The sequence below is a fragment of the Bombus terrestris genome, chromosome 11, assembly GCF_910591885.1.
Source record: "Bombus terrestris chromosome 11, iyBomTerr1.2, whole genome shotgun sequence".
Classification (NCBI taxonomy): domain Eukaryota; kingdom Metazoa; phylum Arthropoda; class Insecta; order Hymenoptera; family Apidae; genus Bombus; species Bombus terrestris.
In genome coordinates, this window is record NC_063279.1 from 7,347,482 (window position 1) to 7,369,908 (window position 22,427).

At 33.5% G+C, this 22,427-nt stretch overlaps 4 protein-coding genes across 25 annotated transcripts; 2 read left to right on the forward strand and 2 right to left on the reverse strand.

Moving 5' to 3' along the window:
- Nucleotides 1-148: 148 nt before the first annotated feature.
- LOC100648990 (zinc finger FYVE domain-containing protein 1) lies at nucleotides 149-4,581 on the reverse strand. 6 transcript variants are annotated; one of them, XM_048409880.1, is made up of 9 exons: nucleotides 4,458-4,546; nucleotides 4,343-4,386; nucleotides 4,012-4,188; nucleotides 2,823-3,281; nucleotides 2,467-2,733; nucleotides 1,957-2,335; nucleotides 1,631-1,886; nucleotides 1,112-1,544; nucleotides 149-1,028 (listed from the first exon to the last, which is right to left on the reverse strand). In XM_048409880.1, exons 3-9 carry the CDS (start codon nucleotides 4,097-4,099, stop codon nucleotides 805-807), a joined length of 2,106 nt encoding a protein of 701 aa, XP_048265837.1. In that variant the 5' UTR covers nucleotides 4,100-4,188; nucleotides 4,343-4,386; nucleotides 4,458-4,546; the 3' UTR covers nucleotides 149-804. The 6 variants fall into 6 exon arrangements, with proteins under 6 accessions (XP_048265837.1, XP_020720912.2, XP_012169350.2 ...); XM_020865253.2 differs by lacking the exon at nucleotides 4,343-4,386 and having other exon boundaries at nucleotides 4,458-4,581; XM_012313960.3 differs by having other exon boundaries at nucleotides 1,136-1,544; nucleotides 4,343-4,540.
- Nucleotides 4,582-5,338: 757 nt separating this feature from the next.
- Nucleotides 5,339-9,134, forward strand: LOC100648873 (rab GTPase-binding effector protein 1). Of its 3 annotated transcripts, none has more exons than XM_003399061.4 (9): nucleotides 5,339-5,708; nucleotides 6,322-6,429; nucleotides 6,513-6,946; nucleotides 7,148-7,644; nucleotides 7,777-8,058; nucleotides 8,138-8,357; nucleotides 8,425-8,535; nucleotides 8,604-8,817; nucleotides 8,912-9,134. In XM_003399061.4, exons 1-8 carry the CDS (start codon nucleotides 5,663-5,665, stop codon nucleotides 8,769-8,771), a joined length of 1,866 nt encoding a protein of 621 aa, XP_003399109.1. In that variant the 5' UTR covers nucleotides 5,339-5,662; the 3' UTR covers nucleotides 8,772-8,817; nucleotides 8,912-9,134. The 3 variants fall into 3 exon arrangements, with proteins under 3 accessions (XP_003399109.1, XP_012169344.1, XP_048265838.1); XM_012313954.3 differs by having other exon boundaries at nucleotides 5,340-5,708; nucleotides 6,513-6,958; XM_048409881.1 differs by lacking the exon at nucleotides 5,339-5,708 and having other exon boundaries at nucleotides 6,493-6,958.
- A 253-nt stretch (nucleotides 9,135-9,387) lies between these two features.
- On the reverse strand, nucleotides 9,388-13,157 carry LOC100648409 (amyloid protein-binding protein 2). Of its 2 annotated transcripts, XR_007225647.1 has the most exons (10): nucleotides 13,014-13,157; nucleotides 12,063-12,176; nucleotides 11,735-11,985; nucleotides 11,473-11,652; nucleotides 11,146-11,401; nucleotides 10,936-11,060; nucleotides 10,580-10,859; nucleotides 10,341-10,506; nucleotides 9,823-10,271; nucleotides 9,388-9,684 (listed from the first exon to the last, which is right to left on the reverse strand). XR_007225647.1 is itself a non-coding variant. In XM_012313946.3 (9 exons), exons 1-9 carry the CDS (start codon nucleotides 13,155-13,157, stop codon nucleotides 10,042-10,044), a joined length of 1,746 nt encoding a protein of 581 aa, XP_012169336.1. In that variant the 3' UTR covers nucleotides 9,797-10,041. The 2 variants fall into 2 exon arrangements, 1 of the variants encoding a protein (XP_012169336.1); XM_012313946.3 differs by lacking the exon at nucleotides 9,388-9,684 and having other exon boundaries at nucleotides 9,797-10,271.
- An 8-nt stretch (nucleotides 13,158-13,165) lies between these two features.
- Nucleotides 13,166-22,401, forward strand: LOC100648760. Of its 14 annotated transcripts, XM_048409888.1 has the most exons (8): nucleotides 13,304-13,529; nucleotides 13,635-13,953; nucleotides 14,493-14,759; nucleotides 16,653-16,874; nucleotides 17,790-17,965; nucleotides 18,823-18,981; nucleotides 19,435-19,783; nucleotides 20,404-20,848. In XM_048409888.1, the coding sequence occupies exons 4-8, from the start codon at nucleotides 16,685-16,687 to the stop codon at nucleotides 20,562-20,564; spliced, it is 1,035 nt and encodes a 344-aa protein (XP_048265845.1). In that variant the 5' UTR covers nucleotides 13,304-13,529; nucleotides 13,635-13,953; nucleotides 14,493-14,759; nucleotides 16,653-16,684; the 3' UTR covers nucleotides 20,565-20,848. The 14 variants fall into 14 exon arrangements, with proteins under 14 accessions (XP_020720918.1, XP_048265845.1, XP_048265843.1 ...); XM_048409886.1 differs by having other exon boundaries at nucleotides 13,635-14,811; XM_048409885.1 differs by having other exon boundaries at nucleotides 13,304-13,518; nucleotides 13,635-14,759.
- Nucleotides 22,402-22,427: the final 26 nt, after the last annotated feature.

A 22,427-nucleotide genomic window follows, 5' to 3' on the forward strand; every position in this document is an offset into this window, starting at 1 on the left:
TATATCGCATCTTCAACATCGATTAATCGTATTTAATTAATTTCCCGCGAAAATATAATCTTCATGAAGTGTTTGCTACCATAAATACATCACAAATACGGTATTTGTTTCATATTATAAATTAGAAATGATATGATGAAAATAAACATTTTAATTAAATCTAAAGAATTTATTTCATCTTTTGTTACATTGTCGTCAGAAAGCAATGTTCATTTATAAATTATAAAAGACTGTAACAGGTACGGGGCATTATAATAAAAGGATAAATGCTTGTTTTGGAATCTAAAAACAGTCGTAGCCCAGTAAACTGCAATAAAGACAACAATCTCAATTCATTTCGTCAACAAAGACGCTTGCGTTATTACATTATGCTTTTGCATATACTGCTACAATGTACTGGACCACCTACCCTATTACTATATATTACAATTTTTTGTAATGAATTGTTTCATTTATCATACAGGGTTATCTTTCTAATATTATATTACTGCCATTCTCTGAAAACACTTTATAAAAGAGACAGGTACACTCATGGCACAATTCATAGGAAACGCTTTTTTATGGTACTGTATTAAAATATTGATTTTTTTTTTCTTTCTTCCGCTTCTACAATGGCAAAGAATTTCAATATACTAAAGGTAAAGTAAAAGTTACATAAACGTTTATGAATTGCAAGCAACTTGTACAAAATCTGAGAAAAAATATATCTTCATAGCTGAGGTATTTAATTCATCAATGTATATTGTGTAGATGGATCGATATTTCAAACAGATTAATGCTCTATCAATTTTTCGTCAATGTTTCTTAGGCTATTTTTATGCACGAATCGCAAACCCGAACTGGATTATCCCATCCCCTATGCGGTACGGGTTTACGATGCTGCGAGCAATCTTGACATACTCCACGTCCACAGTCCCTACAATGATGTAATGTAAGAGACACGGAAAATTTTTGGTAGCATACACAACAATTAACGATTTCCGAGTCGGGAACCCAATAAGACGGTCGAACTGTATCCTTGATAAACGCTGAAAAAATTAGAAGTACCAACATTAACATAAATATTCATCATTCTTCTTTCGAAGATATATATACATATATTTTTTTTTACTTTTTGAATAGTTCAGAACAGTACCAACTGCACTGAGAGTAGACACCACTTGTTCAGTTACTTTCCTAGCGTTAACATCTTCCGAAATTTCAGTAAGTTCATCCTTATTATAACAGATATCACAGACTCGTACTGGTGTATGCCAATTTCTAGATGGGACACACTTTGTTTTAGACGAACACCGAGCACAGAAACCTTCACCACATGCTCGACAATGGTGTTTCGTATCGGTCAGGCCGAATGTCGTTCTACACTTATAGCAGTTTTTAATTTCATTATTAGGTCTCCAATAAGTCGGAGCTACCTGATCTGCAACCCACGCCGAAAGAATTTTTGTCGGTTGCAACGAAACATTGGTTACAGCTTCAGTAAGGTACGATACACCGTCGATTACTCTTTGTGCTGTGTTTTGAGATACAACTGAATTATTTGGCTGGAAGAAATAATTCATATTTTAAAGAAACACAAATTGGACATGAAGCTGGAATTACTTATGAATAATTCTCGTTATTTATATACCAAGTTCCACACGTGCGTAATCTCTATACGAATAGCAGAATCTTCAAGGTTTTTGTTACCATACCAATACTGGCGATATATTTCTCCACAATTTGGACATTCTATTACCTCTCCTGACCATGCATATGTAACTAATCCATACCAACTATTATCATTTTGATTTTGAATTCGTTTCATAACTTGTACTTCACTTCCATTACCATAACATTTTTTACATATATATACTATGTTTTCATATTGATGCTGATATCGACACCTAATAGAATGCACATCAGTAGCATTTCTCTTAATACATACACATTAAATTGCAAATGATATTTACATACAAAGCAGACCTGTTATTGTTACTATGAGGTTTTCCTTCTAAAAGATGTCCCATACTATTGCTGCACCTTAATCCACAGCTAAGACATTTAGTAGGACAGGTGAAATATTGATCAGGAAACAAAATAGAAAAATTCTCAATTTCTTCCGAAAATTTCTCGTTTAAAATTTTTAATGTATTATAAACTAAATACGGCTTTCTGGCAGATCGCACAGTAGTATTAGACAATTCTTTCTTAATAGCAGTCTGCAAAAGTTCATAATCAGTCGTGAAACTTGTTGTTTGTATACCAACATATTTGATTGAACTAAATGCTTCCACTTCGAGCTTCATTTGAGCAAATCGTGTTCGAAGAATGTCTTCCGCGTTTACTAGACCATCTGCCACAGAAAAAAACATATATATATATATATATTTGTTACAGAATAAATGCTTTAATCTTTTTGTTTTGTGTTGCGGATAAACTCTAATTTTGAAATTACTGTTAATTTGAGAATGTGGCAATATGTACTGTTGGTCAGAGGTTTGGTGTATTTAGTCTCATGTAATACTATAACGCTTGGTCCCAGGGCACTCAAAGAGCCTTCAACTCCCTTCCTCTGTCCTATTTCTTGCAAGGCAGCTTGAAAATGATGACTGTATGCTCTTGAAGCAGTACCAAGAAATGTAAATAATTCTCTATTCAGTTTTTCGGATTGTGTTCTATATACAACAATGTCAGATACAGCAAGGACTTTAAGTAATAGCCTTGTCCTTTCATTCTCATAAGAAGTAATACCTAGTAAGTAAGGATAACAGAATCCATTATATGTAAAATCAACTTTTATCATGCACTGTGCAGATATAAATAGTGTATAAATATAATACCTAATAAACCTTCTGTGTCCAAACATATCACACTAAGAACTGGATCAAATGCAGCCCAAACACCTAATGTACATGAATTTTGATTATTCGAAGTCTCAAATACTTCCTGTCCTTCGAAGAATGTTTGATTCAATGTGTGACTCTTGCCATCACCGGTGTTTCCAAAAATCGACACCACTTTTACTTCGAGATCTTTACTGCAATTTAATTCTTTCATGAACTCTTCCGCATTTTTAACTCTGAGGTATTCTTGCCCATCTATCAACAAGAAACTTCTGGGTTGATTGCACTGACAATTCATACGCATTCCTTTTCCATGTATGAGATCATGGGCAGAATAGTATATATCTCTGTTACAAATACACATCATATCAAGGCTTTTCATGATAGCAGGTCCAGTTGTTTGCAATTTATGTTCTTTCCCAAATTTACTCATGATGCAATTCAGCAATGTTAGTCCTATAATATTGCAAATACTTCTTACTATTAAAAATTAAAAGTGATCAGGATTGGGTTAAGATAAATATTTTGAGGCGACAAGGACGTGTTGGGTGATATTATTAAATTATCCCGACGTAGAACTTTAACAACGTTTACTTCGATATTGACTGTGCGTCGTATCAGATGCACGCGCGTGGGACTCAAACAATGACTATACACCGAATACTATATACGTGAAGTGCTACTGGCTAGCGACCACAATGGACTAAGGCCGAATATCCCGAAATTTTCCTCGGTTCCCTTTCTATAGGGTGCCAAGGTCCTCGGGGGAGAGAGTTTTCTTCCGAGGTGGGGATGGAAAGACTCGTAGACAACAAAACAATAAATTTTCCTTTCCATGGGTCTTTTAGTAAGTCCCAGGATTTATTCTTTTACAATAACCTGTCCTCGGATATCGTTTCGCAGGTCATATGGCCAACACATGGGCTTCAACCCTGGAACTTTCTCTACGGCCATCGGCCGCTACAATTTAATGAAATGAAAAATACAATAACTACAGTGTATACGGCGAATAAAACGGCAAATTGTAAACTGTTACAAATGTAACATATAAATAACTCGATATATAAATATAACACGTTACCGTACAATGATTTGTTGAGAAAAGAATAAAAGAATGTGTACATTCAATGTAATTCTACGATCAGTTAACTGCGCAAATTGACAGAAGACGCAATGGCGATCTTACCTTTCAAAAATTCAACGATATATCGGTATAATGGACATATTTTTTTGGTATACACAACTGAAGACAAATTTTGAATAATTTCAAACATTAATCAGTTGTTGACACCTCCATTTTGTGCAATTGGACTGCAGCAGGGCTCAATCTCGACTCTCAATACCAACTGCAATAGGCAATTCTCTAAAAAAATCATTTGATCTGTAATTGAAAGTGACTTCAAGGCTAACGTTCTGCGTTTTCTCTTCTATTTACAAATGTATATTTCAGCTTTTTCTTTACTCCATTGTGAAAATTACGAAACGTCAATAAATGAATGGATGGCGACATTCGTTACCTTAAAATGATTTTTTAGATGAACTTATAAACCTGCTCGTCATGCTAGGGGATATTTATTTTGTTTCAATTTTCATAATATAATGTACTTTTTTAATTGAATTCGTAAAACTTACTGATACAAATTTATCAATTCCGTGAACTGCAAACAATGTCATCGTGCCTTCTCCTTTATAAAGGAGAGGGGATATATACTTAGTGATGGTTAGTGGTGGGAAATGTTTTTCATCTGTGTCAGTTACACACTCACTCACACACGAGTCATTCGTGACGAGTGTTTCGTGACTCATGGTCAATTACAAAGTCTTCTTCTTCGTATTGATATGAGAATGTTTAACTTTAGTAATCTGAAAATTTTAGTTTTATTAGAATATACGATTATTATAACGCAATCAAAGAATTACTATAATTTGAAAAAAGGCAATGAAAGTAAAATACAATGCTTATTAAAGAAATAACACCCCAAAATTGTATAAAAAATATACAAATTCTTATACTGAAGAAAATTCTTATCTCCGACATTATGTAGGCAGACTTATTGTAATTTAAAATGTAATTTTTAACAGAATCTATGTTTAATCTTACAAAATTGTGTATACATATTGGATTTTATTAACCTTACTATATATATAATAAAATCTTAAGAGCAACATGTAAAAAAATGCAAGAAATTGATTTCAAAAAATTATAAATGAAAAGCGTTTTATATTTCATCTTCCACAAATATATTTAAGAATGACATATACATAATTTACAGAAAAAAGAACAATGTAACGACATAAATACTTTTAAAAATTAACATATATAAAAGTAAAAAATATTTGTATTTATTGAATGCATTATTGGATTGAATTTTAGTACGTCTACTAATCGAAAATATTATTGATTTACGGTAATTACACTTTGGTATTGTTCATTAAGGTGACGCCGTTCACTTTTAAAATAGGCAGAGTTGAACGAGATTTTTAGATAATCGATTCTGTACGTTCGATTATCGAGTCCATACCGTTTAAAATATCGATACGGATTGATGAGGAAGTGCTGATAATACACCGCTTAGTAGACCGCTAAATCGTTGAGGTTGATTTTTCTGTTTCATTCTACAAAACATTGGTTTTGCGTGGTTGATGCGTCATTTCGATTCTGGCCATCTCGATAGAATGAATGTCGGTGAAACCTAAAAGCTGGTGTCGGCACGTGTGTCATAATGTCACCGAAAGATTCGGTCGAGGAGCATTTAACGATACACTTTTCAATCTTGTACGAACGACAGTGACCCACCCCAACAAAATTCGGTTTTGTCAAGCGAAATCACCGAACGATGGAAAACCATACACAGGATAATGCGATCAACATGAACGAAAGTGGTACGTTCGATACAACAGTACTTTCACAAAAATATCTTGCTTTGATTCATATTTAATGATATTTACAGTGGCTCATCAAAGTGTTTGAACATTTAACATAAAAAACATTTATGCATATATTGTATGTATTATGTAAAATATTTTGAAACATCATTAGCACTATAACGGAACAAAACTGTCATGATTATATTGATAATCTTTGAAACTAATTTGAAAACGTGTATAAAATTTACAACATATTTACTGCTTTAGTATATATAGACTTGACAGTGCATTCATAAAAATACTTCCCTGTGATTCGCATTTAATGATATCTATTAGTGACATATCAAAGTATTTCAACATTTATTTCAATACACCACAAAAATCTTTTATGTGTATATTGTATGCGTTATATAAAACATTTTGAAATATTATTAGCAGTATAATGAGGCACATATCATGATTATATTGGTAACATTTGAAACTAATTTGAAAATGTATATAATATTTACAAGACATTTATTATAAATGTATATGTGTAGTACAAAATTAGTATTCTTGTTCATATTTATTACTATAATTTTGTTTTTTGTATAAAAATTTTATCAATAAAATGTTTGTTGTAATCTAGAGGATTTGCAAGAAAAGGTAAATCGATTGGAGTCAGAGACCGTGAAAATGCGGGAAGAATTTAATGTTCAAAGAGCCAAGATGAAAGAACTGTTTCTTCAAAAAGAAGGTAAATCTAGTTGATGTTAATAAGCTTAATGATGACAACAACAATAAATTGTACGTTAAATAGTGTAAGTATTTCATTTGCAGAGGAATTGAAAAGACGATTGCAAGATAACACATGTTTGCAAAAGGAGAATGCTAAGTTGAAAAATGAATTGGACGAAGCAAAGAGCCAATTGGTTGTAACAGACTTGAAAGTTCAAAATGATATACTTATTGAGAAGAGAAAGGCACAAGAAGAAATAGCATCTTTACAGAGGGTTATACATGAAACAATGGAGGAATCTTCTTGTTCACGCAAGCAGCTAGATACAGAATTGGCTAAATTAAAAATTACTCTCTCCAAATTACAAGAGGAGAATGCATTGATAAAGTCACAATTACCACGAGATCCACCTATAGATGGTCCACAGATATCACTCTCCACAGTAACGAAAACAATAGCTCGAAAAGTAGTTTCTCAACTAGGTGCAGATGCTCTATCTTTAGGTCCTGATAATCTTGAGGAAAGCATGAGGAAGGTAAAAAGATATGTACGTAAGCATAAAAATGTATGATTTTTGAACTTTTCTGCAATGAGTTTTTATGGCACTGCATTCCGGGAAGTGTTCATAAATCATTTGAATGATATCATTATAAGATGTTTATTTTATCACTTGTTTTTTCTTTTACTTTTTACTCAACTTCACATAATGCAAATATTAGAAATTGTTGCTTTATAGGCGCAGGAAGATGCGGAAGTTTTACGCTCGCTGGTAGTGCCGCTCGAGGAAGAGATTAAAGCCTTAAAGGAAAAATTAAGAGCGACGGATGACGAACTCCAGAAGTGTAAAGAGATACAGTTGCAGAAGAAACAGCAGGAACCTGGTTCCTCTGAGTCAATATGTGATATGTGTGCAAATTACGAAGCACAATTAGTTAAGATGCAGGCAGCTGCTAAAGAATTCGAGAAGCAGCAATTAGATTCTGAGCGAATGTTACAAGTACAGAAAGAAGATTTAGCTAAGGAAGTAGAATTTAGAAAGGAAATGGAGGAAAAATGGAACGAAAAGAAAGAGGAGCATAAAATCAAAGTGGCAGAACTTACTGTTACCTCGCAAACGTTGCAACAGACTTTAACCGAAGCGAAAAAAACTTTTGAACAAGTTCAGAGAAGCGTAAAAGACGAACTTGTGAAATTAACACGTGGCCGAGAAGAAGTACAAAGACACCTTATCGCGTAAGAACATTTTTAATAATATTGTTACTTTTATCTCATTGTTCTTCTCGATTTCCAACGTAGATAAAGTAATGTCTTTTATCGTGACATTCCTGACAAAATTTTATTGAAAATCTAGTCGAATCTTTGCAGACTGCAAAAGGAAAATGAAAACTTGGTCGGTAAACATAGCAAGCATTCCCAGCAACTACAGAGTGAGAGTATTAATATGCCGAACAATGTCGAGGAATTGCACGTTAGCCTTTTAAAAATGCGAGAAGATTTGATCACAGCTAAAGTTGCTCAAGAAGTCGCGCAAGAGAAAGAAGAGACACTGCGATACGAAGTGACCTTGCTTCATGAACAAATGGAACAGGAAAGTAGAGTAAAGGAACAAGAAATATTGGTATTAAAAAATGAAATTAGTGGTTTAAGGTAATACTACTTAATTTTTTAATATCCTAATTTTTTATAATTATAAGTTCTTCGTAATTTCAATAATGATATTCTATAGAACGCAGCTAGATAAATATGTACGAGATCATCGATCCCTTGCCGAGAGGGAAGAGAAGCTGGAACGATTAGAAAAACAATTAGATGCTGTTTTAAAAGAAAATAAACAAGCCGAGTTAAAAGTGGCTGAATTACGACAAAGAGTTACCAGTCTTCAACAAGAGCTAGATACTAGTGAAGCAGTGCAGAAAGACTTTGTTAGGTTGTCACAATCTTTACAGGTACAATAAAGAGTAAAAATGAACAATCTTAACGGATAAAAGATATTTACATCGTCATGGATTATAGGTACAACTAGAAAGAATTAGGCAAGCTGGTAGCGAAGTACGATGGCAACATGAAGAGGACATAGAAGAATGTCCTAGTTGTCATACTACATTCACGGTTACAAAGAAGAAGGTAATATTTGTAAATGTCTAAACTCATATCTAAAGCCTGTGTATGCTAATAAAAATCTCTTGTTATAGGTGCATTGCCGCCATTGTGGCCATATATTTTGTCAGTCTTGCCTTTCACATGTTGTGAAAAGTGGACCGAAACAAAGACCATCCAGAGTCTGTGATGTTTGCCATACATTATTGGTACAAGATACAGCACCATATTTTAGCCAAGAACCACCACATACACCTGACTAAATATTCTAAAGAAAATCAGTCCAACAAGATGTGCAATATCAATTTGGTAATTTAATATGCCTGTGAATTTTAGAATATCAAGGGTTGTACTTTATAATATCATTGATTTTTTTAAGACATTCTGTTTTAACAACTTTCAGGAAGATATAGAGATGATATTAGTTCACCGGGGCTAGATATGATTCCTATTACCTGACAACTGGAGTGATAAAATAAATATCGTGTAAATACAAATTATGTACTACTTAATGTTTATTGTAATTTAAAAGATTAAAGCTTTTGAATGTATGTGAGTTATTCAAAAATTTGTGAATATTTATCTATCTTGTTATTGACATTATTAAAATAAGTCTTCACATAGAATTATGTTATACATTTAATTCATTGCCATTCGTCGGGTTACTAGATTTGTTTTTCTGTATTAATACTTTCACATCCTAATATGTCAAATGCAGACTAAATGTTAGTGTCCGGTGACATCACGCTGGTGAAGCGCAAATCGACTACTTACGTAAAGTTTAAAAATTTGAAATTTTTTATTAAAAATTTCCGGTTATTGGTTAAAATGACTAGCAAATTTATGCGGACGGTGAAGTGTTCAGGAAGAAAAGAGAAATTCGTTTTTACGTTTATTTTAAAAGCACAAATCTGTACATATATTCCTGTTATATTATTTTTTTTTAATTTATTATTCTGAAATCCAAAAAATTTATCTAGATTCGTCATTTATTACAATGTTTGTATAGGAACAAAATATCAATAAAAAGTAACAGTACATCACATATCACATATTCGATTTCACAAAATTTGTGAATAAAAAATACAATTAGATTTTATAAAAATAATTGTAGTTATAGTTATCCGATAAACCAAGTAGTATTTGAGAATTTTTGTTTAATATCTTGTAAGTCATCTGAAATGTGTGTAAATCTTATAATGATAAACATGTTCTAAATGCTGCTGACAATTGATCTCGACGCAAAAACATTCAGCTCTAAACATTTTCGATTTTTTTTTGCTAAAACTAGTCGTAAATGTAGTTAATACGTACAAAATGGTGAGGTACAAAGAAGAAACACGAAGTTCATGTGACTATTTTTGAAGAATCTTAACGATACTGCCCCAAATATATGATTTACGGTATCCTGGGTCATATAACGTAACTCGTGATTTCATTCATACTTTGGCCCGAGTTACTCCAACAAAGTTGGAATCAATTATACGTCAATCGGCGAGACAGTGATTATTAAAACATTAATATACAGCTATATTACATAGAAAAGAATGTTTCGATTATTTCTTTTATTGGTTGTGGCCGTCTTTTAGGATCAATCGTTGGTTCTTCCGATTCCAAGTGTTTATCTCTTAACATTTTCCAATTATTTAATATTGTTGCATATTTTAGAACCTTGGGGTATTCGTTCAGTTTTGTGTAAACGTTTAAAAGTCCATGATAATCATATTCTAGGCCACTATAGCTTTTACCGAACAATTTTAAACCTGATATGATAAAAGTTAATTAGAACGAATGACTAAGTATGAAAAAATTATATAATGCAGTGCACATACTAATTTCGATACTCCTATAATAAAGCTTCTCAGCGTCTTTGTATCGGTTCATGTGGTAATTATATAACGAAGCTAAGTGTCCTATACTCAATCCAACTTCGTGATCATCTGGTCCTAATAATTCTTCTTTAATACGTATAGCTTTAAGATGCATTGCTTCGGCTTCCTAAAATTAACGACGAAAATATGGTAGTAATGTCATAAACGTTTAATTAAGTACATTTACGTGGAATATGTACCTTACATTTCCTCATGCTTTGATACACACGTCCCAAATTTCCATAATGTTTTGCTGTTTGTACGTTTCTTTCGCCGAATGCCTCTTTTGCCGATTGTAAAGCGGATAAATGAAGGCATTCAGCCTTGAATAGTAGATTTTGTTTCGACAATGGCGACGATGTATTATCTAACGCTATTTCTTCGAGAATTAATGCATTTATTCTTTTTGCGCTTGCTAACAACAAATGATCCCCATGTAAAAGGTTTAACATTATGTCTATTGCTTTCTCAATGTGAACACTGTTCATTTAAAGTGAAATAAAATTGTATGACTATTTTAAAATTGTTAAGAGTGATAAGTAACGGAATCATTTACCTTGCTTCTGGAAATTCGCCAGACCTATACTCAAATACGTAAAGAGCATAAGCTAAATCCTCGTGCGCTAACGCAACGTGTAAATTCATTTTACCAAATATTTCTGTTCTAATAGCTAAAGCGTCCTACAACAAATAAAATGTTAGAAAATCGCGATGAAAATTATATCGTATATAGAATCGTATAGATTCACATTACGAACGTACGAACCCTATAAAGGTTTACACTGTTGATTATGTTATCAAAGTTTAACCAGTAAAATCCATAATCTATAAGGACGTTACTGTACACTGGATGATCAATACCAAATACTTCTTTGGCAAGATATACAGCCTGCCTGATTAAAAGGCCAGCTCTCTGAAACTCGCGTTTTAATACACACGATTTTGCCGCCTGCCTTAACACATCAACAGTAACACGCGCAGACAACCCTGGTTTCAACTCTTCAAGTGCTTCTATACTCCATCTAAATCATCATCAATTGTATAATTAGTGATAAACACGACGAAGTTTATAAAAGAAAAATGCAATATGTACCTGTAGGCCTCATCATACTCGCTTTTCATATAAAAAAGTATACTAAACTCAGTATATATAGCTGCATAATTGTAATCATTGTACCCGGCCTCTTTTAATCGTTCTATTAACTCTATAGCAAGCTGATGTGTTTTTGCAGCTTGTAAAAATTCGCAATACGCTGCTTGTACGTGTAACAACCTAAATTTTTAAACGCTTATTACAAATTTATATAGATCTATGTAAACATAAATTAAATGTTTAGTTACCAAACATATCTTACTTTCTGCAACATTCTAATGTTCTACACCAATTCTGAGGCGTTGAATTATTCGCAAGACATAATTGTTTGCATGCTAGCAACACCTGTTCACTTTTAGCATACCAACCACCATCACTGAAAAATCCACCAATTCTTAAGCCTAGGTTTATTAATTTCTCATCTGCAGCTGGATTTTCACTAACATGGAGATAGCATACTGTGTAACTCATGCTCAACTCTTCTTCAACTCGTATTTTATGATCTATAAGGCTCTGAAAAATTAATGGAAAAGAAAAGTAAATGTACACACAACTTTTAATCCATTTTCTCAATAAGAATGAAAAATTACCTGAAAGCTCTGTAGTAAATGTACACGACGGCTAGTGACTGTTAACATCTTGGAGAAGATTTCCAGATTGTTGAAGTCACACCCCAGTAAACATAATCTTTTTTCTTTGTACAACTGTAAAGCAAAAAAGTCGCATTGATTATTTTTTCATATAATTGCATTCATTCCTAACTTAAAAAGGATGATGAATGAATTTTAGAAAATTTATAACAGATCTATTTTGCGATGAAATAGTGACGATTCGCACTATGAATATCTAATAAAAATTAATATATAGGAATAAAATTTCTATTGCATTATTAATAAAATTCTACAACGAAATGGACAAATGAAATATATTTACTTTTACATACTTGTCAGAAATGCAATTTCGCATGATTCATATGCGATTCGATATCCAACGCGAAATAAACGCAAAAAATTGATTGCAAAAAAATTGATTTGCTGTAGCGAAGAAGCACATACAATCAAAGAATATCTCATATTTAACGAATCGTTCTACTGTTCCAGGAATCATTACGTTGCATTGTAAATATATGCAAAATATAAAAGCTATGCATTAGCCGTAGAGGTTAAACATATGACAAGTACAATTCCTGTAACCCCTTTCTGTTAAACCATCGTAACTGATTTGCCGTCATTTCCCACAAATCCCAGCTAATTCTACAAAACCTTATCGTCATACCCAATGACAAAATACATTTTTATCATGTACATATAGCTGTCATAATAAACAGTGTTATGATCGCTCAATCGAACACGCAACATCGTTTTAGATATCTAAATCAAAAACTAAAATCATAAACAGAATGTATTGTGTTTTTTTGAATAGAATAACAAAATAACGTTAGATAAATAAAAACGTTTATGGTTAAGTTGGTGAAAAAAAAAGTGGACGTTTTATCAGTGGTTTGTGAGGCGTTTAAATGGAGAAAATGTTTTGACGTTTACCTGATAATAAACATCAAACAGGACATCGTTCGGTAGATCAGGAAGATACTTCCTCAGCCTTAGAAATTTATTCGCGATTGCCAACACGCTCGATTGGTAAAGAGTTTTCGGGGAAAAGACCGGTGGATTGTGTGTTTCGGCCATTTTCCTAGAGGCCTTCGATAATCACGAACACGCACACAGCCGTAATAATTGCTGTCACGTCGTCTCCGTGCGCATATGCTGCCGCGATTCTCCGACATCCAACCACCAGCGACAACCCCCACTTAGAAACGATGGTAAAAGTAAGTGTCTAGCGCGGACCAGATAGCGAGATCGCGCTAATTCCTTTTTTTTCCTTTTTATACTTGTTGCTTACAGTGATTTCGCGATATTCTCCACGGATCAACTCCTAAACCGTTACACAGCAATCGAGCTTATTTTTTGTGCCAGGCGCGTTATCAGTTAAGATGTTCGACTCAAGAATTGCAAAGATTTTCTGAGCCAATTTGCTCATACTACGATCGTATGTATAGGGTAAAGTTTGGGTTATTTGATTCGGTTTGGGTTATTTGAATTTCAGTATTTTAAAATTCGACACTGTATCTTGTATAGAATAATTAAACTTATTGTATATTATAGGTAGATTGCGGATATTTATGCATCTTATTTGAAAGAACAAGAAGACTCACGAAAGTATTCGAATACTTGTCATGGAATTTTTTTTATGAATATATTATATAGATTATACGGAATTTTTTGAAATTTCGTTAGTATTGCAATGAGATACGATTATCGTGATTATAATAGTATAATTTGAAACCAATCTGAAAATGTATATGAAAGTCTTTGTAAGACATTTATTACAAATATAAACTTAGTGAAAAATTAGTATACATTATGAATAGTAGTATTAAATATGCAATTAGTGCTAAAGTGATGGTTCTACTATATATAGCAGGTAATTAATATAGCGAATAATTGTCTATTTAAATACTTTGGTGATTTTTGCGACGAAATTCCGCCAATATAATCACTAATGAGATATGCTAATGAGATTTCAAAATGTTTTGTATAATATATACATACATAAAAAGGATTCTAGTATTGTTCGAATATGACAACGAGATAATTAAAATAACAGAAATTAAGTATACACATTCTATTGAATTATAATAATTATAATTGAGATACTAATATTAACTATACGAACTTGTTACCTTTTAATGTGTAATGGAAATATCCTCGTGGAAAGTTATGGCTATCAAACTGTCAATTTGTACAATATATTTCACCGTTTATCACGCCATTTATAACAAATTAAGTAGTCTGTTCTCAAACGTAATTCGCTTAAAAATTTGTTTGCAACGGAATTTTGCAAATTAAAGGGCAAATTGCTTAACTTAACCCAAATATTCTACCACTCAAATAATCCTACCTTACGCTATATTCGCATTAGAATTGAATCAATGTTACAAATCGATATTTCTTTTTTATAAGGATGTATATGAAGTATATGATAATATACATTAATAGAGAAGAAAACACGATGAATTTTAGAGGTTTAACTTTTTGAAGAAGAATGATCGAAAAGATTAAACGTCGATGAAAAAGCGGTAGTAAACATACATATATAGTTCAGAAAAAAGAGAGTCGATATTGTTGTGATCGTGAAAGAGGCTAATTAATGGCGCCAGCATTGGGCCATGTCTTCTTTGGCCCGGACTTCCTTTTCCAAAAATACGAGCTGCAGGATAAACGTCTAAGGTGATTCAACGTCGTCGTAATCTTTGGCACGGTGCAAAGTGGCTAAAAAACGGTAATCGGTTAAACGAGCAAGTGAAAGGAAATTGGCACGCGTACTGCCACCGATTGTGAAAGCTTCAATGTCAAATCGTATGCTTTTAATTGCATTAAAAATCGGATATCTCGCATTCGATAAATATTTCGAGTTGTAGCGAATAACCAAACAAATCGCAACCATTACTCAATATTAAATCGTTTCCTGTAATTTTGTGCATTCGTATATTTAGACGCGCGCGCGCGTATTGCGAAATATGTAATTATAACCTTGCATTCCATCGAATGCTTGTACGAGTGATTTCATTACCAACAATTAACATGTTGCTCCTATTAGTTGGCAATTGCGCGCAAATCTGCCGGTAAAGTCGTTTCTATACACGTGGCTATCGTGCACGCGTTTCGTACTAATTCTATGCGTATGCATTTATACACATATGTATATGCACGTGTATTCATTTATCGTACCATGTACGTACATATGTATCTCGAAAAGTTCGTATACCTTGAAAAGAAATTTATATTCGTCAAAACACTGCGATATACGGTTCATGAAAACATTCGAACACTTGCAGAAATATTTCGTGAATATATCATTCGTGTTGTACGGAACACTTTGAAATTTCATTGGCATTGTATATAATGAGATTTCTATATACTTTTCCAGATTGATATCAAATTTGAATAATTAGCATATATAATCGGTAGACTTCTAATTTTTATGCAATTTTATATCTCAACATAACTAAAGAAGTGGAACCTACATGAGAATTTCTTTGTCCCATTGAATGTTATAATGCCTCGCTTTGAATATTTTTTACATTTCACTTTTTACATTTTTGCGTATTATGTACATTTTGTACATTTATGTACCTTCGAATTACCCACAAATGCATAAAAATCCGCAGTCTAATGATTAATATGAGCTACCATCTTTTCAAGACACGCGATACAAATTTTAAAACGTTACAAAAATTTTAAAATTTTTACGTCCACCAGAAACGTCCTTTATGTAAACCAGAATCCATCTCTCGGTCGAGGCGGTTACTAGCTGTTCAAATATAATAAGTCGCACCGCAGTAATCTCAAGAAACCGTCATAAAATTAATCATCTGTATTTACCCTTAGGGCCTTCCACTGTTGTAAGATATATCTAAGTCGAGGCGTTCCTCATGGCTATTGTTCCAACAGGTAGAAAAGGGGCAGGTCAGGTTTCCTCATGTTCAATGGTCATTTTCATGATCAATGCTCAGCAATAATTTTCCTCTGCGACAGCATTATCACCGAACTTTACTTTCCATCTTTAGATCAATTAACTGGTTTAGTTTTTCAGCTTTAAATCATTTGTTATTTGTTTAACTTATTGTGCCTTGTTGCCTTAGTCTTTTATAACTTACATCTATACGCACCGAGCGTAGCTGTCTATGTCTACAAAATTGTTGGAATAAAGTGTATATCGTAGCCTGTTACTTCAGTGTTATAATCAGTTCAACCACCTTTATGATCCTAAACGAAATAGGGGATCGATCATTTCGTGGTGTCGATTATGTAATTGTAACGGAAATTTACGACTCTCGTTGACGCTCTTCCTCGTGATCGCGTCTCTCCGCGAATGGCCGAACACTATTTATTATTAGTAGACCGCGGATGTTTATGCATTTATGGAAAATTTAGAAGTGTAAAAATATATGAAATATTCAAAATAAATTTCTCATTATAATATTTAATGACTGGAACAAATTTTTTTTAGGCTTTATTCCTTTAGTTAAACTAACAAAAATATAAAATTGCATAAACATTTGCAGTCCAATTATGTATTAACTATTGAGAGACAGAGACTTATATTGCTTTTATTTTTAGGGATATTTTCGATAGTGCACAAAGTGCACAGAATGGAAGAGGAATGCCCCCAGGAGAATAGAAGAGACGAGACAATGATGCAGACTACGGTCACGGGACCGAATACCTCATCGGATAACGTTTGCGACAATCGAGCACGTGCTTCCTGTCAAGAAGAGTTCACGTGCTCTCTGTATATCTCGCGTGCCGTCGGACCGCAAGGTCAAGTACAAGGAATACCAGGTGGCAAATTGCCTACTTCTTTATTTAGCGTATCCTCCACTTGCATAAGTGGCCAGCGTACATTCATAATATACAATGTGCCTAAAATTTGTACAGTAGTTGCAAGAAGTATTTAGACATCATTATATTTACTACAGAATTTACTTTGGCTTACCAAAGTATTTAAGCATTCTATGTTCATACTGTATGTGTTATACATTTTGAAACTTTATTAGCACTGCAAAGAGACTATCATGATTATATTGGTCAAATTTCAGACTAATCTGAAAATGTACCTAAAAATTACAAGATATTTGCAATAAATATCTCAAAAAAATTAGCACACAGCACAAATAACAATCTTAAGTATATAATACATGTTAAAAATGATCCTATTGAGCACTGAGATTTATTAATATAACGGATCATTTAAATACTTTTGTAGTCCCTGTAAAATAAATGCCTAGACTAAATATCTTGTAATTTTTATATACATTCTCAGATTTATTTCAAACTTGACCAATATAATGAATTTTCAAAATGTTTAACACAACACTCGTTATATATTTATAAAAGGTGTCTACAACTTTGCCTGCGCATATACTAATTAATTATATCTAAATAATTAAATTTCATATCATTTGATTATACTGTCATATGACTGGAAAAATTTAATACTGTAAAAATGAAATTCTTATTGGTAAATAAGAATACGTGCAAATACTTTTTGCAGGTATTGTATGTTTCTTTTTTCTTCGATACGATAACTGAAATTATGCAATCGGTATACTGTTACGTCAGAGCGTGTCAATTCTACCTCGTGTTTGAGAAATGCTTCTCAAAGCATGCTGCAACAAAGAAATAGTTTTACGATATTAGTCCCCCTTGACGGTAGATGTTTAGATCTTGTTAAAGTTGACGAATAAGTTATGTCAGGTGGCGAGCTGCTACGTTCCAATCTAGAAGATGTGATCCGCGCGTCCGATCCATTGGCAGCCTGGCATGTGTCTGAAACACCGTGTGGCCTGATTGCGGCGTTCACACGCGAAGCTGACGCAGAGAAACTGTTACAGCGTGGCGATTTGGCGCGTATATTCGAAGGACCCGTACAAGTAGATACAATAGATGCAGTAGATGTAAACATGTTCCTAGTTAGCGATACTCTACTCTATGTTAACAACCTTGAATTGCAGTTACATTTAAATGATGTAGATCGATGGTTAATGCAAAAGTATAGTTAACACGTTCATTACTGCTCGAATTTATTATTCTATTACTTATAAATAGATTATGAATTCGTTTATACATTTATAGAAAATTTGGAGATGCAAAAATGTACAGAATACAGATAGTATACAAAAATATAAAGAAATGACCAGTTTATAGCGTTCTTCTTTGCAAATTTGCATAAATATACGTAATGTATAAATAATTGCTATACATTGTGCACCTTCATATTTTATTTCTATATTGCTTACATAATTGATGAAAATTTAGTAAAATATTCGGGTATCGTGTATATATCGTGAGACTATGTGCTCCTTTATCGAATTTAACGTGAAGTGAACGTGTTATATTTAAAAATATAAAGAAATATGTACATATACAATACGTAAGCTTGTAATTCTTCAAATTTCCTTAATAATTATCAGGTATAAAATTTTCATATCATATTTTTCTCTCCGTACTGAAGAGTAACTATGCAAATGTACAAATTCAACAGTAAATTGCGTATGACATTACCATATAAATGTTACTTCACTTTGTAATCGGCCGCTTTCTTCTTCGCTTTCTCTTATGTAAGAAAATGAGATAACCGAACTTGCACAACGTAAGCTTGTTTCACCAAAATCTCTGATCGCTTAGGCGATGTCATGAATATTTTATTTACGTATTTATTCCTTTCTCCTCTTTCATTCTTGTTTTTTCTATTCTTTACAATTAATTATAATGTTTTTTTTTCAATCAGGTGGCTCGATTCTCAGCAAAGGACTCTCGTTATAGACAGGCGGTTCTTCTTCGTGATGTACCTTGGGCCATTCCACTGCAAGATATTAACTCCGCGCTGACGAAACAGGGAATCACGACAGGAAGCGTTGAACGTTGGCGACAATATATACGCGTCGAGGTAATTACCGCTGGCGAAATGCGAATGACACGAAAAAGGAAGGGAAAATACATAGATTTTCGTTAAAAGCCCTGTAATCTTAATCAGCCACGTTTTCGGTTAATTTAAACGTTAAACGTCAGTTCGATACCACGATGATCTGTGAAATGATCATTAAATAACTTTCAGTAGAAATATTTTAAAGCAATTTTAATTATATTTTAATGCCATTTATTGCAATAATTGAAATGATCATCGAATAGATATTTAATGAGAAAACATAGATTTTTATAGACAATATTATATAACTTCACATATAAAATATACATATATAATTTTGTTTATTGCAATAAATAAATCACACGGAATACCTCAACAATTTCTTTCATAAATATCTAAGAGAGACAGGCAGGAAGTTGTATCGCCTAGTCATTAGCAAGATAAGATCTGAACTGGTTAAAATATTCTTCTCAGGTACTGGACGCCGGGCATTACGAGCTATTGTTGCGTCAAGGACTGGACTTTTTCGGTGCGGCTCGATTCAGTGCCATCCCAGAACGTTGGTGGCGCGGAGGAACCGGAAATGCCGGTGGACCGCTGCAGGCAGGACCGGGAATAGTCAGCAACTTTCTTGAGACATCCAACTTCCAAACGGGAGATGGTGTGCTTCAGTGTTATCGGTGCCAGGGTTTCTGGCACATGGCTGCCAACTGTAGACACCTGCCACGTTGCGTTCGATGCGGAGAGCCTCACAGCGTTGAGTTTTGCCCCAGGCCTCGAAACAATCCTATCTGCTGTCATTGTTCCGGCCCTCATCATGCCGGTAGACATATTTCCTTGTGTGTTAAACGAGGCTACTCGATGATCGCTTTATCGCTTTAAATAAATATTAGGAACTGATATACGAAGGCTACAGATGAAAAACACATCTCCTGCCTTTCGAAAAATAATTTTGAGACACATAAATGGACTGTGGATGTTTATACAATTTAATATTTTTACGAGTATAATTGGATAAAACGGAGAATTCTAAGTAGAACTTAGAGGAAAGAAATTTAAGATGCTAAACATTATAACAAGCACTTTGAATATTTTGTATATTTTTACATATTGCGTAAATTTTGACACTTTTGAACTTTTCATAAATGCATAAACATCCTTATTGTAAACATTAGACGGGAAAATTACGCCTGGTCGAAGTCTAAGATATGCATATATGCATACATTTCCTTCTCTTTTTGTTTTTGTCGCAACGTTTTTTAATTTACTGTTCAATACCCTGCTTTATGTATAAATTCGCGCTATTTGTTATTAACTTTGACGATAGATATAAAATATGCAATCTATGCAAGCCAGTCAGATCGTCGAGGGGTTAACGAGTTCACTAACATTACACTGCTGATCATATATCTGTTCAATGTATTCATACATTCCCAATTCCAGGCTACCGACAATGTCCGGTTCGGCAGCAACTTTCGAACGCTACGCCTATTAGTATCACGCTGAGCACTACCCGGATTGGAAACCAGTACCCGGTGAACGCGGCTTCCAAGACGAACGCGTCTGCTCACGAGCAGCAGCCCTTGAAATCGAGTCAATCTTAACGAGAAATTACCGCATATCAATGTATCAATTCTGTCCATACATTGACCTTAGGCTCTCGTAAATTGCACGTTTATCGATATTTATAGGTGTGCTACGGTCAGCCACAGAGTTTCTAAGCTCGCGTTCAATTCTTAAATGAAACAAAGAAACTAACGTACCAATGAACATTCTTTTCTATCTTTTTTATATGTATTTTTAACGATTTTTTAATAACTTTTAATCGTCGTATAATTACTCTCGTGGAATCATTTAAATTGAAGATAATAAATCCATTAGAAAAATAGCAACTTTCTAATTGAAGATCACACGGGAAAAACATGATAAGTCCATTTTTGTTTATCTTACAATTAAATTCGATGATACAAACCTTTTGAAAATACCTGATAAGTCTACAATATTTTATAAAGAATAATATTAATTTAGTTATTATGTTAGTTTAACTTAATTAATATTAGTCTATATATGACTAATGTTATTAATTTTGAATGTCCGAGAGAATAATAAAACCACATTTTTAATCCGAAAATCAAATGTAAAAACGGTTTTGATGTTTGACAACGTATACGATAAATGTGACTTATCATGTGTTTTACATGTGGCCTTCAATTTGTTTCAATGTTCGAATAGAAATTGCATAGAGATTTTCGAGATCCACGGAGACATTCCGTTGAAATTAGCCATGTTTAGTAGTCGGACAATTCTCTACTCTTTGTCCCACTTTCTTCGTCCTAGTCTTTTCGAATCTGGGTCCCCCCCAGGTAGGATTCAGATATATCGTTGTTCATCGGTCAGTTAGTGAGTACTTTATACAGTTCGTGTTGATAAAAGAATGAGAATGGAGGGGCCTCAGCAGGTATATACCTGTAAATTCTCTAGATCGATAAGTCGAGGTGGGGAGGGCGCGATTCTCACCACACGCCGTCCCACCAGCTCAGCTTGGGGCCGTTCAGGAGATTTTCAGAAACTTATCGAGTTGTACACGAATCCCGATTCCACCGGCGACAACACTCAACTTCCAGATTCTACCTGCGTGCATTATAGATATGTCAAACGCATAGTACATTGAATCTTTATATATCTGAATCTTATGTCTTCATAGTTGTGTGTGGAAAATTCAAACTTATAGTGTGCTTCCCGTTGAGTGTAACCACCATACAATTAAAACCTCAAGAATGAAAAGGATGGAAAAGACCGGTCAGGTATGGCCACTTTAGGGTTGACAACTTTTAGATTCTAGAAAGCAGGTAAAATACGTATTGTAACATTGCAATGGAAAGTATATAATTAAAGGAATATATAATATGTTACTGTAATATGTAAGCAAATGTGTGTATGAAAAATCTTGCTGAATTTTAAGTTATGCAATTAGGAGGTATATGTGCTTTGAAACTAGTTCAATGTTCGCTTCTACTCTTTGCTAAACTTTGTCTAGAAGTTATGTAATTCTTGGTATTGAGTTTTCATAGTAGACTGCCACGTAATATGTAATAGGTTTATCCCTTTCTTTGATGAGTTCAGTGTCTTTAGTTAGTTCACTTGAATGTTTCTTTTCCCCATACTTTTTCCGCTTAAATACCACGCATTGACAATGAAATGTTTCCGTGAAACGATAAAGCAAATGATCATAGGTATTCCCGTTTCTTTTTTTAATAATGGGGTGAAGAAACTTTAATGCTAATCCTCTAATTGGTACCCTTTTGCAGCAGCCGTGATTAGAAAGGGAAATCCTCGAAGGCGACCGCGATTGAAATAATCGTTTGAATAAATTAAAACAACAGAAACATTTCTTATTCAGAATTCAAGGCGACGAGGATCGATTCCATTTATAAGCGAGGTACACTTCGATCGAATTGACGATGCAA